The following is a 22205-nucleotide window of genomic DNA, read 5'->3' as shown; positions in this document are numbered from 1 at the left end:
CTAATCGCGCGCTGATCCATCAGAGGAACTTCTCATAATGCCCCACGCACAGGTGTTAACAACGAAGTAAAACCAACTCGATAACTGTGAACATTAAACTTTATTTACTTCCAAAATGGTGTGCAAATCTAACAATAGGTATACGTACAACATGTCGGCAGAAGCCTAAACAGGATTGTCTAAGATGATAGTGTAAAAGGATGGTACTTTATCTTAAAAATGAAATCTTAATAATTATAATAAAATTGAGTATGGCGTTAGATAGACTTGGCGGTCATCTAAACAAGATACGACTGAAAGCGATATCAATATTGACCACTGCACATGCAAATCACTTTATATAATAAAAAATATTGCGTTAACGTCGTAAGTGCTTTAAATATTTCTATCTTTATAAAGATTGGACCACATGAAACTGAGCATGAATAATTCTTACTCCCGTTTGTATCAACTTTGACCGCGACACCTACATCTTCGGGTGTTCAATTTCATTACGACGTGTATAAATTACAAAAACGTATCTGCGGGTAAATATATTAAAATCCCTCCTTGCCGTTCGCATCGTTCGTCAAAGCTCTATACATGTTTAAAAACAAAAAATAATTAGGTAGTTTAAACTAAACGCGTAGTTGGTTTTTCGCAAAAAAGGAAATGATACAAATAGGCGTCAAACTCGGTCGTGAGTAATATTTTATAAAATTCAGTAGGAACATAGCCATTCGTTCAAATTACAGGTTTAGTGTTGGTTTGTGAGAGAAAGGTCTCGCTATTCTACGGTTTTGCGACTACTCAGTTTGATGTAATTCCCCCTTTACAATAAGCACCATTTATAAGTAAACACAACAGATAAACAAAAGCTACTATTATTTACAAAAGAGGTTAAAACATTGCACTAACTTATGAACTAAACTAAAATTGACTTTAAAGGTCTAATCTTACCAAATAGTGTATTTGTACTTAATGTTTTTGCAGTAAAATCTTTTGACGCAATTGACAAAATTTATGCGCAGCATTCTGCTTGAACAAACATCGAATTTCTTAAATTCAGATTTTAATGCAAAAAACGACACCTAAGAGTGCCCCACGGAAATAATAATGTGACAAATCGTAACTTGTAAAAAGAAATAATTGCAAATGTTTAAAAATAATATGGCCACATTTAGCATTAACATTTGTTGCGTTAGAGGTGTAAGAAATATCCGAAAGTTAAGCTCCTTATGTAGGTATACTACTAATAAAATTTTTAATATCGTAAATATCGTAAAAATATTTTTCTTTCATTTTAAGCAAATGATTCTTCTCACTCGAAACACCAGCCTTATTTTTAATAACATCTCAGACGATTTTCATTGTAAATTGTAATATAAAATTACAATGAAAACTTAAAAAGGAGCCTGAACACTACCGCGTGCAATAGCATCACTTTTATTATCTAGCAAATATCACTGTCCAAGTTCGACAGGACTAATTTGAGAGGCACAAAAACAGCCGTCATTATCGTAATTATTTTCACTAGCACATTACCCAATAAAATTCTTATGTACTTTTACACTTGAAAATACGTATATCATTCAATAACTCTATCTCTAAGAATAATTGTTATTTAACGAACAAGCATATTCGTCACGGCGATCAATAAGAGGTACTTTAGAAGTAAAGATTATTAACCGTTCAGTAATATACGTGTTAGTTAAAGCATTTTTCCGTCGACTGCATTGCGAAAAGAAACAACGAAATGAAAAACATTCAACTTTGAGAATTAAAAATCGGTGGACCAAAAATATTCAAAAATTTAATCAGGCGAGTAAGGGACAACGCCACGACTGCAACTTGGGAGCTTCGATCCGATTCGAATCTGGTTTTGCACGTAAACGCATGAAGTAAACATGAGTTTTTTCGACAGCTTCATCACTTCTTTTTTGCGTGACTCACCTGCTACGAAAAGATATCTTTATAGCAAATTGTGGGAAAAAAGTATATGCTCCCGATAAAAAGTGCGTTTTCGACGTTTCGAAGGTGTCTTCATCCTTGCAGAAATTTAAGGAAATATACAAAGCATTGCAACAGACACATGTGCGGTTCCGATGAGTATTTGGGAATTGGCGGAGGTAATCCCTCTCGAGTAAAGGTCGCTAAGAGTTTGAACATATTTAAGGAATGTGTTCATGCGCAGTCAACCGAAAATTGGTTTTCGACATTTCTTACACCGTGAACACTAAAATCAGAGCAGAAACAGGACACATACAGAAAATTATATTTACCCAATTACAAGGAACAATAAAGATACGCAAATTTATACATCCTTATTAAACCAACTTAAACACCTGTAAATTATTTTTTAGTTTTTAGTTGAAGCCAAAAAGTAATTATTCAAACTAAATTTTTTTGTCATTTTAATATTCATGGCACTCAAGAGAAGTATCTCATCTCTCTCCGAAACGGTGAAAGAGTACGTGATTTGACTGTTGCAACATTTCAAAATAATTTACGGGTGAGACCGATTGCATGAAAATTTGTTGATTGAACAGTTTTTGTCACGACAGAAACCGTCCAATCAAGAAACAATTTGACCAATTGGAAAACGTAGTACCTTCTTCGCCACTACTTTGAAACAATATCAACATCTGAGGCAAAAAGTAGAATGAAACCTTAAAAGCGCAGCCATTATGAGCTTGTACCGACAACAGGATCTCTGAGGTTTCGCGTACGAATCAGAGTTCCCTTTACCACATTCTGAACGATGATTAGCAGAATATAGTGAAAAGAACCAGCACTCATAATATTCAAAACCAGTTTTCAGGTCTGTGAAATATGTACAGGGGACCATACGTGTATGACCGCAAGGCAGCAAAAACGAAATTCTCTCCTTAGTAACGTCAAGAAGTCACTCGAAAAAAACAGTTTAAGATTGGTCAGTGGATTGCGGCTTAGACACTTTTATCAACTTCAAATAAAATAGAAACACATTTTTTAGCTTATTTTGTTTCAATCAAATTAGAAGTCCCAATTTCGATGCGATTTAAATTAAATTAGGAAAAGGCAACATCGTGCTTAGCATTTACTTCAAGGATATATGACTGACTTTGATAGGTACGCCGTAGCAGCTACATAGACAACGTTGCCAAGCTGTCGAAAAAAACTGTGAACCGATTAAAAAAAAAAAAAAAAAAATTGGTTCTCGGCAGGAAAGGTTCTAGGTTTTCGCTTGTTTTTTCCTTGTAAATTACTCTCTCAAAAACTACAATAGAGTGTGCCCCTCTGAATACAGCAATCTATAGTATGTTTGACAACAAATTTGTGATAAAAAATATTGAGATTGTTGCGTGATCCCGCGACATTTGAGTACGAACCGCGAAAAGGTGGCCTCAAATATCTACCTTAAAGTCGAATTATTTGCTGTTGTAACTGAGTGCCACAATTTCATTGATGTCGATGCCTGCGTAACTCGATTCGTCTAAGTTATCAAAGCAGTCCATATTCATGGAAAGTCCCCCGGGACCGGTGGTCATGGTGGCGGTTGAGCCCGCGTAGCTGCAAACAGAACATAACCAGACTTAGATTGTCAGATTCGAATGCGGTCATGACTGCAAGACAGATTATAACCATGAAAAGTGGGGCGAAAAATTACATTACATTTGCCAAGTGCTAGATGCACCTGCTCTTTCAAAGCCAAACTACACTATTATCAACAGTTCAGTTAAAATCAACCACATACTCATTAAACTTTAAAAAAGAAAAAAAAAACGATACTGGCACTGGTAATGGGGGCAAGGTTGCGTCTCAAAGCGGAAATATTAGATTGTTCTGCAATTTTATGCGTCTTCGATCCGGTGCGCTCTTAGCCCAAGACACTCTTATTACGTGTAGAGGCTATTTCACCTCTAGAGCTGAAACACAAGTGTTAACAAAAGTATGCCGAATTCATCAAATTGAGAGTAAATGAAAAATAACTTAAGGAAAAAACTAAAAACAGGTCCGGCAAATGTGTCTGGTTATGTCTGTGTTGCAGCATGCTCGTTTTCGTTGTGAAAAACTATGTATGTATCTTCAATGGAACAAAGATAATCAACTTTGAATGCAATTATTTATTTGAGGGCTTGGTATTTAAAAAATAGGCACATATCATCAGCATTTCTCAAACAATCAACTCAATTAAGTACGGATAATAAAACTTGCATCTCGCGAAAAACAAAAACAAAAAAATCGCAGCATAATGAGAGCACTCCTACTCTTACAGTAAGCACAAATATTAATCAAAAAGAACGAACACTAATTAAATGGATTAACCTACGACACTAAATCAAATCTAAAACGCCTACGCTATAAATTCTAAAACTTCAAAAATTCATAAACAGTATAAAAATATAAAACGATCACTAATAAGTTTTTTTTTTATAAAGTCGATTCTGTATTGAAAATTGGTAGTGACAAATTTCACTTTACTATTAACAGTGATATGAAGCGTTTAAATGTAAACTCGAAATACATTTTAATAATACATTGTATCACTAATGTCATAAGGCATGCGTGTTTTTGAAGTAGACAGGATGTGCTTGTTCTTAAAGATCAAGAACACTCTGAAAACTGAACAGATAGATCACAATTAATTTAATAACTATTGTTGCACAACATGGACAAAATAAAAATAAACTGTGAGTGAAACGAGGTGCACGGTGCCACGATTAGGACCAACTCCACTTTTTCAGTCACATAACACACAATATAAAATCTTATTAAAAAAAAAACAGGCCATTCGTGTCAATTTATGATGTTACACATGTATACGCCATTTTCAGATCATTTGGGGAGACGAAGAGCCCGGCTTTATTTAACTTCTCCTTTAAGTGACCCAATTAGATCTGACCCCAAGCAATTGACGGAACTGATAATATACCATTTAGTCTTAGCTATTAGAAAGTTACTTCATGCCACATTTTTTGTGTCTATGGTGTGATATATGGTACAGATTGAATTGTATGGGTTTTGTCAAATACGAAATAGCGTCAACTAGCAGAAGCTGTAGTTAGTCGTGCGGCGTGTAGTTTAATCTAGTTACATTTGTGTGCATTAGTCCTACAAACCCTAGAGAATTTACATTTCAACAAGATATTTAGAGAGTTCCCAATGGCCAAACTACATAAGTAAAAGGGCTTTACAAGTTTCCAAATCGCGCAATACATCAATTTTCTTATATATATATATAAAAAAAAAATCGATGCATACGCGCACAGACATCGTGCAACTTTTTTGAAATTGCGAAAGGGAAAGGCTCGGGATACAGGGTGTCCCGGAAATAAGTGCCACAATTTCGACAAGCAACAGAACTCATCAATGGTAACAACTTTTGTCAAATAAGTTTTTTTTTTTTAATCACATTTACTTCCGACATTTTTACCCGTTAAAACCCCCCATATGGCACCGCTTAAGGATTCGGAAAAAAATCCAAATAAACACTGGATATTTCGTTGGTATTTTCTTATCGTAAAGTTTTTTTTGCTAACGTGAGTCAAGGTCGACGCACCGCAAGTCTTGTATTGTTTACGATCGATGGCATTGAGGAATTTTCGTGTGAAATGCCGCAATTTACAAATAACGAATACACCGATATGGTGTTAGCTTATGGGGAATATCCCGTGGAAATTCAAATCGGGCTCGTAGGATTTGTACGCGTCGTTTGCCGGATCGGCCTACACCTAACAGGCGCACGTTTGTTCGTGTTATTCCAAGGACTTCGCAATAGTCGAACCTGAGCAGGTGCCTATCGAGATCGCGGCAGACGACGGCCTAATCGTTTAGCAAATGTTGAAAATGAAATTTCGGAAAGTGTTGGAAATGATCCTGGGAGCAGCACTCGTAGAATGGCAATGGAGCGCTATGTGTCGGAAAGTTCAGTTTGGAGGACTTTAAGATTAACAACAATTATACCCATACCGTGTACGAAAAGTTCAGTGTTTACAACCGCAGGACTATAATCATCGACAGCGGTCCTGCAACTGGGTTGTAAGAAAACTAAGACGTGTTCCAAACTTTCTTCGCCGTGTATTGGCCATCGACGAAGCGGGATTCACCGGGGAAGGGGTATTTAATATGCACGACACTCACATTTGGACAGATGAAAAAATCCCCACGGTATAAGGCCTCGCAATTTTCAAGAGAGATTTCCAATAAATGTACGGGCTGGAACGATAGACGGCCGGCTCATCGGCCCTCGCTTTTTACCAGATCGATTAGATGATAAAAGTTATTTACAGTTTTTAGATAACGAGCTAAATCATTTATTGGAAGATGTTTTCGCTGGAAATTCGTGGAAACGTTTGGTATTTTCGCGATGGTGCTCCTTGCCGTAACGCCCGAATCGCACGAGAATGGTTGAATGAGCACTTTCCCAATAGGTGGGATTGGCCGAAATGATTCCTTTGCGTGGCCCGCTCGATCCTCAGATTTAAGTCCTTGCGATTTTTATTTACGAGGCCGTATGAAACAAATAGTGTATTTTACAACATTTGACACAATTGAGGAACTACGAGGACGCGTTGAAAATGCCGCCAGAATTATTCGAAATGATAGGGAAGCGATACTGAGGGTAGAAGAAAATTTTCAATGCCGAATACAGACATGCTTCGAGAATAATTGTTGGATTTGTTACATTACAAATCTATGTAGAAAAATCGAATCTAAATAGTAATAGTTCAGTAACAATTTCGGCACAGTTGACTCATATTGTGTACGCACCAAGTTGATTCACGTGCACATAAAAAGGGAAATATTTCTTGTAATCTTTCACGATGCTCGTGCTGCAGTGGTGCCTTTGCCGTTTATAAGTAAAGTCGGTTCCTGCATTCGTGTTTTGTTAATCCCAATTTCTACTAAATATACACATAATTTCCAACAATAATGGAAGACATTTTGAACACTTAATGTAACCTCTTTTGTAGGTAAGTCACATTTTTTTATTATTTTAACAGTAAATAACGTAAAACCCCAATAACTCCTCCTCCTTAGCTGTACGCGTTTATTGATTATTCGCAAAAGACATGCACATAAGAAAGCAGGCAGAAAATTTAGTAGATATCTATGGGAAGGATCCGAACTAGGATAAACAATTTTAGATGCCATAGGCGGGTAACGGAATCGTACTAAATCTATTAATGAATTAAACTGGAAAACTTACGCATAAAATATTGCTTTTTACGAGTTCCATTATTGATTCAAATTATGGCACTTATTTCTTGAACACCCTGTATAGTCTACACATTTTACACCTCACAAATCACACCTCCAAACTGTTCCCAATTACGTATTGCAATCTACTGCACGAAAATGTAAAATTTGAAATCACGTCTTTTTGCAAGAAATCTTAGCTTAGCTAACGAACGGGAAACTGAATTAATATGATCGTGCAAGCAACTGGTTCGAAATTTCACTCTACTATGGAAAACCAGACACAACTAAAATTAACCTACGAAACCTAGAGCACAGAGGCGAAAGCGTAAAGCAAATGTTCTTAGTCGTAATGTTGCTACACAGAAACACAGAATAATTACAATTCAAATAAGTTCAGAAAGGATAATATTCGAACTTTCTTTTACTTGTTGGAGAAAATGCAAGTAGCTAAAAGCGTTTTATATCTGTAAAGTGGTGAAGAACGAACATACCTGCTAGCTACTGATGGTGTATCTCTCAAAGGGTCGGGACTCATGTAAGAGCTGTGATTGGGTGTAGCGTTATAGTTGGTCGCCGTGTTGTTGAAACCGGGCACGAAATTTACCAATAGAGGTCTCACGTAACCGTTGATAGGTTGTTGTTGATCTAAAATAGATATGTAGTTTTGTTAGTGGAAACGTCTATAGACTAATTCGTTGGGTTTACAGGTAAAATGGTGATGGAAAAATATGGCAGATATTAGAAGCTCGATTTTTGAGTTTACTCTATTAAACGTGCTTCTTCAATAGTACGGCCCAATCATACCCCTTTAAACGAATGGATTTGCCCTGCAGATAGACATCTAACAAGAATGTCACGTTTTAGAAATGCACATACCCCAATATGTTGACGAACAATTATTGAAAATTAACTTTGCTCTTATGCTAACGTTTAAATAGCAAAGACCAAAAGCAATCTGGACGTAGTATTTAAGCAAACCCAGAACTAATATCTCCCTTGCCACGTTCAAGAGTTTATGGCGGTTAAGAAGATGCCGGTAATACATCGAGAATTTAGTGGGAGTCTTCTCAGATTGTAGCTAGCTAAACCGACGTATACATACATTTGTTGGCAATTGAGAACAGATCTCTTTTTAAACACCGCAGTAGTGGAGAAAAATGTTAATACCACTTTCTAAGACTGTTAGTGTTCCTAACATTAATACTTGATGTGCGCTAAAATTTACCTGCAGAACTTTGCCAAAAGTTGAAATATTGCCGAGAAAGTAGTTTTTCTCTCACTTGAAGTATTGTCTTGCGTTTTAATTATCCAAACATCTTTATCGAGCGCGCACTGTATTATAACGGTACTTACCTTGATAAGGCGTATAATATTTATTAAAAACGGCATCCTTCGGTGTGTCTGGATACAAAGTTATCAGATGATTCAAATCAGAAATTCTGTCGGCCAGAGATCTCACTGTAAAATCCTTGGCGGTAAACGGTTGTAAGCTGAACACTTCTTGAGAATCTAAATAACGGACAGATAATAGTTTACCTAACAAGTATCGAAAGTAATTATTTACAGTACGCCGATTACAATTTAGGAACATAGTACTTTTTAAGACAAATATATTTATTACCCAGGACATAACTTTATTGATTTCAATAAATTTAGTTACAATATTTACGTGGGGTAAAAAAGTTTTATTATAAAAGTCACAGTAAAAAAATTGCTTTCAGATCGTAAATGCGTGAGATAAAGCCACTTTACATCACGTTCGTACAAAAAATTAGTCATGGGCCTGAAAAAAAAAGAAAATAATGTCGCTTAGTACCTGAAATCCAGGCAATGGTAATTCCTCCTAGTTCACTGTCAGAAAATCTCAAAAGAAAAGTGCCAGCAGGACATGTTGAAAGCATCTCTTCGGCTTGTTTCTTCTTCACAAATCCCATAATAGTACTGTGAAATATAGTTTTGAATTTTTTAAAAGCTTAAACAGCAAATAACAAACCGAATCCACATATTAGAGACTCTTTATATAATGGAGAAATTTCTATGAAGGTTAACATTTCGAAGATGGTCAAGACAATAAAATAACTAATAATTACTACTAAACTTACGCATCAAACCAAGGTCCCCTCAGATGCTCTCTAGTTAGCTTCATGATAGCAAAGAACCATTCCCAGAAAGTGAAGTTACGTTCTGAAAGTGGCTCCTTACAGAATTGAGCCCAACTAAGCATTGAGTTTGTAGCCTCGTTGTAATTTCCTCGGAAAGCTTTTTCAGCCAGGAACCGTAAATTGTCTTCAGTGAGTCCCCTTCCGGTGGCATGTTTCATTTTCAAAGATAAAGTTTCTTTCATTTTTGACCACGGCACCTTGTTAAATGTAAAAACATTCATTAACTTCAAATCGATCAAATTTAACATAGGAAATCCCAAATAAGTGAATGTGAAAAAACTACCTTATCTGGAACTTGGAACGGGCACCGGCCAGGCTCACTGAAAGCATTATCCCAAGTTACTGTAGCCCAAGCATGAGGCTCTTGATTTCCATGCACGATTACAACAACTGGCAAACTCAAAGTCCAAACCTGAAATTTTATTATAAAAAAAAAGAAAAAAAAAGCAAATTGTTATGTACCTGAAACATGAGTTCGCCGCCACCAACACTGAACTGCGACTGGAAAAAAAGCGAAAACTTTTCGTCCATGACGCTTTCGGTGCCTTTCTTCTCAGCCCTTTTAATTTTCTTCAATTGCATGTTTCGAAAACTAACCGATAACTGCCTGGTGGTCTGTTGATACTCCATTGTACCTAAACATTCCAAACGTATTACGACTATAATGATTATTTTATGAGAAAACATTAGTGAATCATTAATATTTAAATATGCAAAAACGAACTCAAAAACAACAAAATAGTTTCTGAGTGTTGTGCCTATTTTATTATTTATTCAGTAAAATCCCTACTCACCTGTATTATTGAGAATCTCCCCAGAACTTTCGCCTTTCAGCAACTTATCATTTTTAAGAAGCATATTTGCCTGGGATTCGGATATTATTGTGACTTTGACTTGAGGAGGAGTCATGTGAACATTAAGTTTGCCTCCTACTAATAGTCGAATTGTAGCTGTAAATCTGAAAAGAAAATTATGACTAACACAATTTAAAAAAAAGCATATTGCAGTAAAAAGATAGGATAAACCTATTGTTGTGTATTTTTACTTCACCTGGTGTTAGTTTTCATCACTTGTGGCGGTTGTTTTTCTATTATAAATGTCGATGTGACCAAAGATGACAGCAATTGGGTGATGTCAGTCAAAATACTTGAAAGAGCATCAACAACTCCCGGAGGATCTAAGGCCAATTTTTGCTTCAGTCGTTCTACTTCTTTGATCTGCTGTCGATTGTGCCAGATGATTTCAGCCAAACTTTCGCACCTTTTAAGACGTGAAATTATTAAATAAATGAAGCATGATGTGGAAAAAATATGCCATACCAATCCTGGATTTGGTCTAAATTACTGGTAAATGGAACACCATTTCCGGACAATTGTTGGTCCCGCTTCCACCGAATCAACTCGTCATCGATGATTTGGCTCTGCAACTGAGCCAGATGCTGATACGTCTGTCGTAACTTTTCCATTATTCTAATTCGCAATTCCATCAGTTGGGCCACCTGTTATTTAATTTTAACGTGAACGATCGTAGACTTTGGATTCTTTCGGAGGTTTAACACAAAAATGATGCGCCAGTATATTACTCACCCTGCGATTTAAGTCTTGCTCCAACAATTCCTTTTTGCTAATCATTTGTAGTGTTTGTTGATCTGGTGGATCAACAGACGCTGCAAATCTGTGGATCTGGTCACCAGTGCATGCTGGACCTCCTTGATTTTTCAGTTGTTGCAAGTGGGCTAGAAATTTAAAAACTGTTATATTTATAACACCATTATTTTTAAATAATCATTTTTTTCAAAATATATATTTATATATATTTTTTCCTTTCTCAATTTGACAAAGAGCGCAACTATACTGTTAGCCAAAAACGAATTTGCAGGGAATTCAAGTAGCAAATTTGGGAACTATTTTTTAGAAAGAGCAAGTATATTGTCTTATTATTAACGAAGCTTTTTTTATCTTCCCGCATCTGAACTAACCTAAGACAGATTATATAAAATAGTGAGCACTCACCATTAACTTTCGTACATTCATGGTACTGCAAAGCAAATGCCTCTTGTTCCTGTTCTAGTTTCCTCGTGTCTTCTGCTGTTGACTGAAATAATCAAATGCGAAAATTAAAAGAATAGTATTTACCGCCATCGGCAGTATATGTAAACTAGGCGCAATTGTAAACAAGATTTAGTATGGCCTTAAAATGGTGTAGCAGCAAAAACTATTGGAGAAACTACAATAATTGATAATTATTAAGCTTTTACACGGTTTGCCGCCATTTTTAGCAGCGTTTTTGAACTGTTTAGAAGGTTTTTCATCAGGTTCTTCAAAATATATCTGACGGATCGCATACAAGCTAGAGAAATGCGTATTTCGGCCTGTTAAAATATACTGGGGCAAAAAACTTGTTGATGGAGGAAAATCTCTAATGGGTGGCAGTACACGTCATCCTTCAAAAAAATTTTGGGACTATGCTTGGCAAAGTCTTACAAGAGTCAATGAAACCCCAGGATGTCATCAATGGGTTATTGATAATCGGGACATTTTCAGATAACGAAAAACTATTTCCTGAAAATTTTTTGATTTTGATTATCTTTGAAATTACAAAATTCATATAGCAAAAATTACCGCACTCTTAAAAGCGACCCAATTTGCATCGCTAGGTGCTTCAACATCTCAGAAAACTAGGCAAACCGCCTCAAATTTGCAAACTGAAGGTGAACCAATTCCGAACGTAAAATATAAACTCACAGTGGTTCTACGCCTGAGGTCTTCCAGTTTATGCAATACCTCCGCAGCTGAGTCCGAAATCGTGAGAGCGGGACCCATTCCCATGAAGTCGGCACCGGCATCTTGAAGATATTTCATTTCGGCCGCCAAACACTGTCGAATGAAATTGAACAGTTGCATGGGATTTTGACTGGAAACAAAAAACATTGCTTAGAGATAAGATTTGCTGTTATACGGGGAAAACTTTACGAGGTTCGGTTTGATAAAAAAATAATGAGTAACTGTAGCAATTAAAGTAGTGAGCAATGACAAAGTGACGCGTGAGAAAGGCTAAAATTTAGTTTCTGCTGGTTCATTCATTTTATATAAAAAAAAATTAGAAATATGTATTGTACTTTGCGACTAACTTACATTTTTTTTTAATCAATTCCTTCGATTTGGTAGAAATGAAGTCATTTTTTTTCATGGTTTTAGACTAGTAAATCAGAAACCATATTTTATATTTTTATATCAAAAGTAAAGTATCCTACAAGCTCTTATGAGCCTAAAACCGCCGTAGTACGAAGATATAACATTTTATAATAATAAACAGATGTTTTACGAATCATAGGTCGATGGAGAGTACTATATAACGTGTAAGCATGTAAATGTTTACACAATAAATATAAAGAAGCTGCACATTTGCGACATTCAAATAAACATTTTTTTCGACTCATGCCCGAAGAACTAATTGTGTCGTTATTATTGGAATTGATACCCAAACCAAAACATAAATATGAATCAATCTTACAGTGCAGATAAAATTTAAAAAAATGGTCGAACACCTGCAGTGCCACTTTACTGCTGAATATAATTATTTCACTGATATATTAAAGCATAAGTGAAAGAGAAAGATACTACAGCCTACTAACCCAATCCGAACTAACTTAACTAAAGGAATTTTAAAAATTGGTTAAATACGAAACGACTCACTGAAAATGTTTAATGTATTAGAGTAAATAGGCTACTGATTGGATGAATAGTAATGCAGAATATGCGTTAAAATAAATTTTGCATCCGTTTTACAAACGCAATCCCTCAACCCGCAAAGTTCGCAAATAACCTGAAAACTCATATTGATTCCCAGAAGATGCGAACTAATCTCGTCATATATATTTCAGTACACGAACTTTGCAATACGTTTAGTTATAACGTTGTTTATTTAATGATTAGATATAGATACCCAAATGTCATGTGCGGATTTAAACAGGCAACTTATCTCGCATGTATGATATTATTAAATTCCACACTTCGTGCAGTTAAAAAATGAGAAACGATCAAAAATGATTATTGACAGTTTCACCTTCAAGAGAATGAAGTTTCATTAACTTATTACTCTACTCAAAGTGAATAGAAACGAATCAATTTCCCGAAGAGTCATTAACAAATTGCTTTCTGCATCTACCCAATTAGAGCTATAACTTCTTTGCAGACGGGGGAAATGCAGTAAGGATGGAAATAACCATTCTGAAACTTAACGAAACAGACTAAGGAATCTCCGTAATGTGCTCGTTCAAGCAAATTCCCTTTTGACGAGTCCTTTACAACTTACCACCTGAGTGATACTACTGAATACTAAACAATTTCTTTCAATGCTTTTCATGCCAGTCTTAAATCGAACCATTTAGATAAAATTTAACATCCTGTTACCTAATATCTTCAAATTCTTTGTAATTTATAAATACTGTGGTATACGGCCTGATTGTTTTTGCTACTCTTTGAAAAGTATAACCACAACAAAATGATAAACAATTTTTTATGAACGCAACATCTTTGAGTAATAACAGGTGTTCGCGGAATCGGGGTCAAAGAACACAAGTTTTTTCCATGAATATGAAAATCTGCAACTCTGTTTTTTCTAAACGATTTGGGAATAGTGTTTATTTCAAAATATTAAATGGTTATTTCTTGAGATTGCTCTATTTAAAATCAGAATTGTATCAAATAACATTCCATTATTCAGCTTCAGTTTTTCCAATTAGTCATTGGAATTTTAAGGTCGAGAGAAACTACGGTTAATGTATTATATTTTTAGCATACCGCCGGATTTACGGAAGCACTATCGTAAGATAGGTATTTGTGAAAAATATGCCAAAGATTTGATCAGAACTATGGTTAATTATTAATAAACAATGCTTAGGCGAGAGCAATATTTGAACGATTTCAGGCACAGCAAGGTTATTGAAAATCAAACTTTGCAGAAAATCTTACCTATAACGTTGCCTGAACATCTTAGCGGCCTCGGCTAATTTCAGCTTGGTGAGGAAGTACTCAGACACCTCGCTGGAGCCTTCTGCTTTGTTCTCGATTTCCTGGATTAACTGATTGACCAGGTTTCCCACGTAAGTCTCGTAAGTTGCATTTTCAGGCATAAGTTCGATGTCCGACCTATTAAATTACTGTTTGCAAAAAAGTCGGGAAAGAAATGTTTCGTACCAAAATTTCTCTTCGATGAATTGTGCCAGATAGTGTCTGACTTCAATTGGAAAATGATCGCCATAAATGCCTCGAATTTGTTGGAGATGGATACTGTCCGCAGGCAGCTGCTGAGCTTTTGCCCACAAAGACATTGTAAAACCTGATTATAAAACAGAAGGATTATAACTATGATAATAACGCTTCATCTTTTTACGACTAGGCGAATTTCGGTTTGTCCGAGATAAACTAAACTCAGTGAGAGAATAAGTAACATAAAAGTTGTAAATTTATTTAAGAAACGAAGAAGTAAATTTAATTTTAATGGTTATGCAAAAACGTATGTAACGGTCGTGCAAATAGTCCGGCAGAGGACAGATTTTCGATTATGATTTTACGTGCTATGCCTGCTTTGAAGGAGGCTGAATAACAAGTAAATTCAAAAAGGGACCTGACCACCAGAAAAGTACCACCCTGTACGTTTTAACAACAGTTTGTAGCTTGAAATCGTGTAGATGGTAAAAAATACCGGGCGTGCGAATTTCAACTCAACGCCTCAAGAACTGGAGGAACTACGAATAAAACCTTAGAAAAGGGCAAACATTGAACCCTCGTATATCAGTAGCGATGCGTTTCTGTAATATACTTTATAAAGAAACTCTGCATAAAAAATATATATATAGGAAACTGGTATTCTTTCTTAATGTCGAATACACAATTGAATTTCTAGTACAATAAATTTGAACACCCTGCATACAAAACGTTCAATTCACATGATCATACCACTTGGAAAAGGACGATGGCCTCTGACGCAAAGGGATTATTAATAAAAAATGAGTCGTTATTAAGAAATATACATATTTAAAAACAAGAAAAATGCATTAATGTTAATTAAAAAAACATTTACTTAATTCCGGCTTACTGTGACGTAAGAACTTTAAGAAATGGGTAGTTCTGTCACTATAAGGAGACGTAACAGGGCATTTGCAAAGAGTGAACGGAAACGATAATCATAAACGTCTCTTAAACCCTTGAAGGGGCAGACTGAAGCTTTTTAGAGTAGGTGCGTTTGCCCCTCCATCTTGAACCCATGTTTTTGGGTGCCTATTCAAATATCCATGAACACAAACGACAATTGTACGAAGCAAACCTAATCGCAAATATGGTAACTTGGGTTTACTTAAGAAGGTTTACAAAGACAGACGAAACACATTGAACATGTTAAAGTATATGCAAATTTCTCGTGACTCAATCCTCGTGCAGTAAAATTAGAAACATATCATATCTAAAGCTTATGTTATATTGCGGGATATCCTTTTTCCTCGTCTCGCAAATCCCACTCATTGCACAAAACAATACTTCTCCTATCGGATCGCATAAATACCTGTAGGTTACAATAAAATAAATGTGTTGTTTCAGCTTTAATTATTAAGAATTTTAGTAACTGGTACATAAGTCTAGCAACATACAACACCCAAATCTTCAACAGGATTTATATTTGAAACCCCGCGAGAGATGCTCCACTCAAATGAAAAACCACGCGAAATGTCGCTTTTCAAATTGACCGTTCTTGATAATTTTCTTCTAAAAACCCGCATGGCCGTTGTGAAAACATCAGCTCGGCGCACAGGACCTTTCGAAACCTTCGTGACCATTCGGAAGTTAAAGGTCCAAAATGCCATAAATTTAGGTATCTGGGTGTGACGGAAGCTATACAGTAAATAACTGCACAAGGTTGGAGAAATTACATGGGAACAACGAGGGTAATAAGGAACTAAAATGAATTTTAAAATTGTCACTTTCTTGAGGTTTTAAATATACGTACAGAATTTGAAAAAGGAAAAACCTAAATTTTCAACATTTGAAGATTTTCACTAAAATTAAGGAACCCAGCGAAAAATTACACACAACTGTTACTAAAACGACATAACTCAATTTAAAAACTCTTAAAAATTGCGAGTCCCATTGAAAACTATTCCGATTGTCAAATTGTCTAATGAAGTAGTCAGAAGCTCCTCTATACGGAACGACCAAGATACGGATTCGGGAATTGGGGATTTCTGAAACCGTAACATATACGGCGCTCCCAGAAATTAAAAAAAAAGCGAATGTTTGACTCTTATTTTTATTTATTTCTGAAGTTGTTTCGAAGAAAACCGCAAAGCAAAATACTTTTTAGGACTCCATAGGACGTAAATAAACTTCTCACTGCAAAGATTGATACTGCAAACTTTTTTATCATTTTTAACAGCTTGAATTACAAAAATGCCTTAACCAAAATTTAAAAATCAAAGAGATTGTTAGGAGCCGGCTCTAAAATCTGAGATAGATACTGACGTTGTGATGTGAAGTTAAATCTGAAAAAAGGGCTGCAAAATTGGTTAAACCCAAAATGAAAGTAATTGATTAAGAGAGTATGATAAAGATATGAACAGAAAAGTTCAACGTCACTAATACAGCACATTGAGATACCCAAAGTACACAAATAAATAGGAATGGCTTGGCCATATCATTGCAAGCACTCCATCTGAGGAGTTACAATGCTTTTTAAGGGCCTGGATCTGTTCAAAAGGAAATTTTTATTACTCATAACTTTGATCTGATAAATGAGAGCTTTGCTTGCTGAACCGTTTGGGCTCAGATTAAATGAACTCTCATTCTCAAGGAAGTATTATATTTGCTTGATGAGAGCGTGCATAAGGGTAAGCACCATTCACATTTACCTCATATTGAGTGGTTTAAAGTGGACTTGCTTTATACAGTGGAAATAAATATCTATATTGTGATAAGGTTTTTCCGGAACTTCTAAACACCGCTTTGTATAGTAATGGTTATTCGAACTGCCTCCGCGGGGAACCAGCTCACGTTTGGGGTTAAATTATTAAGTCTAAATACTACGTTCTCACTTACCCAATAAAATGACAATTTCAAGATAGGAAGAAGCAAATTCAACAGATTAGCTGAACATCAGTCAAGGTCGCCGCAGCTCGTTGCCGAGGACAAGTGAAATATTTGTTTGCAATTCTACAATTCGTAGATCGACAATACAATATTTAGAGAAAAAAAAACATTGTGGGCTTCGTAAAAACTAATGTAAACAATTTCTTTCCGACCTTATCGTACAACAACACAAGTTTGTATAAATATCAGAAATTTTGAATCACATTTTACTAGCGGCGCACAATTCTTGCTGCCCGACAGCCATGTTGTTTTTGAATGTTTTCTATTCTTCTACGTTATTGAATGGCGGTCCATCATTTATGTCACTAATGACGTTGAAAGTTACGTCGGAGTCATGGCTTGACAATCGCGTAATCATAATAGAGCTGTGTTAATTATCGATGGTTTGAAGAAAGTGACTCAAACATACACGTAGAAATAATGAGACGCACAGGAAAGCATCTCAATAGAAATGGCAAACATGCAAGAACCACTTCAATTGCCGAAGGCAAAAACGCTAATATTTCTCTCGGATGGATACATTACAATTGGTAACACAGTACGGGATTTAAAAAGACCTCGACAAAATGATTGGAGGAGTACAAGTGGCATTGCTTCGCAACTTGAACGGACATAAATCGACTATGAGGAGGTACGAAGCTATCACGAGGGCCTTTTCAATTATAAGAAAGACGAAAATAAATAAATTAGAACGAAATAACTCAAAGATATAGATGTTCTAAAAAAACAACAGATGAGGAGAGCGCGGAATTAACTAGCATAAGCTGAGTGAAATGGATAGTAGTTACGCACAGCGCTCTCCGATGCTAACAATATTCCACAAGATCACTTTTAAAGTACGGAGTTTTTCGTGAGCAGACAATCGGTGAATCCCTCACGACCCAGTTCCCAGAATACTATACCGGGTGTCTTTACAAGATTTTCCTTGTGATAGAAAAAGCCTCTAAGAATCGTAAACAAGGAAAAAATATATACTAGGCTGTATTTATAACGTTAGCTCCATCAGTCGACTTACAATGCTTCTTTGGTATCGATGCTTTTGGTTGCTACCTCAAATTAATATGTACTTTCGTAGTTCCATTTGTAACGATAAAACATACAAGTTACAGGTACAAAAACGCGTCACACTCATTAGAAATGGCAGCGGGAGTTGTTATTCTATAGAAATACGTGCAAAGGGGAATGAAAACTTGTCCAATGAAATTCTTACATGTTCCCGTGGAATTAGGTCAGTAATAAATAACTAATCGCAAAGGAAGTGGAAAAATGCGTTTAATACTGCAGAATGGTAAGGGGATGAGGTTCGTTCCTGCGATTTGAATAAAATAGAATTTCTCTTGATACCACTCATTTTTATTGACCTAAGCGTATTGTCACTAACACAATAATGTGCCGCAAAATCATATGAACTATATACATTTTCTCAAAATAACAAGTAACATTGGCTTAAATTGATTTAAAAGATCAACAACTAGAACTATAACACATATTATATTAGATTTGATGTGTACTTCTCTAGAACTAATAGCTCCCAAAGTGTTAAATTAACATAAATAATGCAATTAAATATATATAAAAAATCCATTAAAATATTATTCAATCATTGATTTGATACAAAACCTGTCATTGTATGTATATTGAAGCATAATATTCAGTTGAAAAATCAAAACTTTTTCCAACCACAATACCACTTACTTGTTAGATATTATTGAGATAATTTTATGAGAAATGAACTGAATTACCAATAAATCATTCGATGGGCTTCAGGTACGTGCAGAACAATTATATTTAAGCTATTAAATTAGTGGTAATTTCTCTAAATTAGTGTGAACTTCAATGTGAAATAATTTATTGAACTTGGCCTATCATATATCATGATAAAAGGCCTTTCTTTGATTAAATGATTTTATGTATATTCCCTATATTGCTCTAAACTATCACACAATATCTCTCTATCATAAACAAATTTCTTTGGATTACTTCAAGATTCATCAGACACTCTTCTACTACAACGTACATGTACTTCACGAGCCAAAAATAATTTTCCTATGAAAATAAACATGACGTAAATCTATATCACCACCGAACATACTCTCTGTATTCTTCATTAACTGACACTCGTTTAATTGTCTCATATCCTAGAATTATGCTAAAGCTAAAAGTGGCAGACTGTACTAACCTGGCGCTAAGCCCTTTGGAAAACATACGCAGCCCTTCTTCCCGCCATAGGTCCCGAAATACGAGTCCCATGGACTCCACTCTTTGAACCTGTAATCTGGCCCTTACAATATCTAAGGGATTCGTAATAACGGTAGTGGTGAAGCCTCCTAAGGTTCCGGCTAATGTTTGTATCAACAAATGAGATACGGACGAGGGAATTATCTTCAAAAGTTCATCTGAAATATCGATCATGGCCAATATTTTCATATAAAAACAGCTTGAAAGTATAAAGGATGACAACAAATTAATTTTTTTTCTCATTACATCATAGTTTGAACTAAATGTCATTGTGCAATAGTATCATGTATTAGTGAATATGTTAATTATATTTTGATGTATAATTAACAAATACCTCTCCCTGCATACCTTGGTAAAAATGGTAGAAACCCCACCAAAGAGCAGAATTAGGTACATACGCCGCTAAACTCGCCCAATATCCTCTATAAAACCCGCTAATTCCATCCATTTGAATTATTTTTCTCGTTAACTCTACCGTCATGGCTAATTTACTCCTATCTGGGCTATTATTTATTCCTAAAGGATTAAATGCTATCTGAAAAAAGGTTGAAACTCTTTGGAATTTATGAGGAACAGGAATATAATAATTGATAAGGGGATATCTTGTGGTACTAACATTTTTTTTACCCATGGTTCCTATCATCATAAGATGCTGACTTAAAACGTCAAATGGTACAATAATGGTCTGGCCCACCAATGACGCACATCCACCTGCTACCAGAGCTCTAAGTCGTGAATCTACATTTTTTTGTGCTAGCAGGTGTCTTACGCCTTCGTACGTAGATATATAAAATACACCTGCAAATAATATTGTTTTTTGGTTACCTATATTATGTATTGTATAGAATTATTTGCTTTAAATGTTCGTCTTTACATCTGAATATATAAATAAATATTTGAGCTCAGAAGACCTGACTGGTATTATTCCAATAATAAAAATAACCCTTTGAAAGATTGTTATATTAGGCAATATAACCACTTAAGTATATAATTAAAATACCTACCGCTCACGATTTGTACTGATGAAATCCAAAAACCCTTATAAAGGCCAGAAATTCCTTCATATTTGTAAATTTTTCCATAAGCGTCAAACATTCCTGAAAAACAACAATGATTAAAACAATATCAGCTCTCAAACAGTATTATTCACTTTAGAACTACATAACTGATATTATGTCAACTATAGTTAAAAGCAAATATCCATAAAACCATTGAAACAGAACCTGGGTGTTATTAAAATTCTTTAACAACAATAGAACTTTAGTTGAAGTTAAGTTACCTACAAGAATTTGATTTATGAGATACGTTATTTAAAATTTAATTCACCACCTGCTCTATACTAAAAATCAAATGTGTCATTATCAGATAACAATTAGAACCAGAATAACAGGTATACACATATTTTCATAAAATAGGGTTCAGAAAAATCTAGTTATAAATATGAAACCTGAGAGTTTTTCAGATGTTCATGGTAACCATGCAACTAACCACCAACATCTCAAGAAAACCAGTCCGTAACACCTGGATTTGAAAACAAATGTAGGATGGATATGAAGTTACTGATTCCAACACTAGTAAGTATTTACAAGTTGCAAATAAAGGTCTCTAAAGGGATTTACCCACTGCGCCTCTGATTGTATTTTTCTATTTTAACAGTGCCATTTTGTAGAAAGCTTAGCTAGACATTGTATTTTCTTATGAGAATATGTGAATGAATCTAAACTTACCTGAATATATATCATTGTGCTTCTGCACTTGTAAACGAGTTTTAATTAACGTTAAGGGGTACAAGGCGCATCGAACACTGAAGGAACTCAACATGGACAATGGAAAAAATTTGTTTTTATCCATCATATGCCATTCGATAGTCTTTATGTAGTCTTTATGTTCCTCAACATCTACAGGTATGAAATCCATGTCTAGTTTTAAAACTTTATACAGAAACATTTAAAATTTGATTTTGCGCGTCAACTTATCATCATAAAATATGATGGTTATGTTTGAAGAATTGGAAGGATCAACATTTTAGATATGTATGAACTAGATAATGGTCCTAAAATAGAAGATTATTAATAAAGACATTGATTGATTCTTCTCGTAAGTTATTGTAATATACCCTTCCCCATGGATTATTCCCATTGCACTATGAACTTGCAAATTTTTCTTTTGGAAGTCAGATGATTTTGAACAATTCTTGTATTGTGAATTTTGACCCTGAATGTGAGCGATGAAGAAGTGTGAAGAGTGGCTCGTGACGGTGACAGTGACAGTTCCAAGCATTGTGCGATGTTGTGAAACTTTCTGATTTCTAACTTAACTGCTCTAAATAAACCCGGTCTATGACAAGGCAAAGCAAAGCAGCCGCAAGTTTAATCCAAAACTCCCTTATAAATCTGCAAAACTGCTGGTAATGGGAAATTTTGAAGTTTCTCTGTTCCCTTCATTATCGGACAGTATATTTACTGACATTCATGACGGGTCACCTAAGTTAAGAAGGCAGAAG

The 22205-nt window shown here is 35.3% G+C and overlaps 2 protein-coding genes across 4 annotated transcripts; both read right to left on the bottom strand.

Moving 5' to 3' along the window:
* Nucleotides 1-81: 81 nt before the first annotated feature.
* On the bottom strand, nt 82-17728 carry Stat92E (Signal transducer and transcription activator Stat92E). Of its 3 annotated transcripts, none has more exons than XM_066291447.1 (16): nt 17414-17728; nt 14525-14666; nt 14300-14476; nt 12071-12239; nt 11339-11420; nt 10913-11076; nt 10646-10824; nt 10377-10586; nt 10121-10284; nt 9789-9961; nt 9610-9738; nt 9267-9523; nt 8981-9105; nt 8518-8673; nt 7656-7809; nt 82-3531 (listed from the first exon to the last, which is right to left on the bottom strand). In XM_066291447.1, exons 2-16 carry the CDS (start codon nt 14656-14658, stop codon nt 3390-3392), a joined length of 2415 nt encoding a protein of 804 aa, XP_066147544.1. In that variant the 5' UTR covers nt 14659-14666; nt 17414-17728; the 3' UTR covers nt 82-3389. The 3 variants fall into 3 exon arrangements, with proteins under 3 accessions (XP_066147544.1, XP_066147545.1, XP_066147546.1); XM_066291448.1 differs by having other exon boundaries at nt 10913-11061; nt 17414-17727; XM_066291449.1 differs by lacking the exon at nt 82-3531 and adding an exon at nt 4071-4584.
* A 1067-nt stretch (nt 17729-18795) lies between these two features.
* Nucleotides 18796-22150, bottom strand: LOC136344224 (solute carrier family 25 member 44). The gene is made up of 6 exons (XM_066291468.1): nt 21819-22150; nt 21430-21755; nt 20707-20799; nt 20319-20500; nt 20051-20237; nt 18796-19860 (listed from the first exon to the last, which is right to left on the bottom strand). The coding sequence occupies exons 2-6, from the start codon at nt 21647-21649 to the stop codon at nt 19541-19543; spliced, it is 1002 nt and encodes a 333-aa protein (XP_066147565.1). The 5' UTR covers nt 21650-21755; nt 21819-22150; the 3' UTR covers nt 18796-19540.
* Between the last annotated feature and the right edge of the window lie 55 nt (nt 22151-22205).

The sequence above is a fragment of the Euwallacea fornicatus genome, chromosome 16, assembly GCF_040115645.1.
Source record: "Euwallacea fornicatus isolate EFF26 chromosome 16, ASM4011564v1, whole genome shotgun sequence".
Lineage (NCBI taxonomy): Eukaryota > Metazoa > Arthropoda > Insecta > Coleoptera > Curculionidae > Euwallacea > Euwallacea fornicatus.
This window is presented reverse-complemented; position numbering and strand designations above follow the sequence as displayed.

Bases quoted from the DNA above. Each gene is read 5' to 3' on its own strand.
- LOC136344224 (XM_066291468.1), bottom strand. From the start codon at position 21,649: ATGTTTCTGTATAAAGTTTTAAAACTAGACATGGATTTCATACCTGTA. The intron at 20,800-21,429 runs GTAAGTTTAGAT...GTTGTTTTTCAG, and splicing joins GCACAATGATATATATTCAG to GAATGTTTGACGCTTATGGA. The intron at 19,861-20,050 runs GTATGCAGGGAG...TCGATATTTCAG, and splicing joins TTTCTACCATTTTTACCAAG to ATGAACTTTTGAAGATAATT.
- Stat92E (XM_066291447.1), bottom strand. From the start codon at position 14,658: ATGTCTTTGTGGGCAAAAGCTCAGCAGCTGCCTGCGGACAGTATCCAT. The intron at 11,077-11,338 runs GTGAGTGCTCAC...TAAATATAACAG, and splicing joins TGAATGTACGAAAGTTAATG to TTTTTAAATTTCTAGCCCAC. The intron at 10,825-10,912 runs GTGAGTAATATA...ATTAAATAACAG, and splicing joins AGCAAGACTTAAATCGCAGG to GTGGCCCAACTGATGGAATT.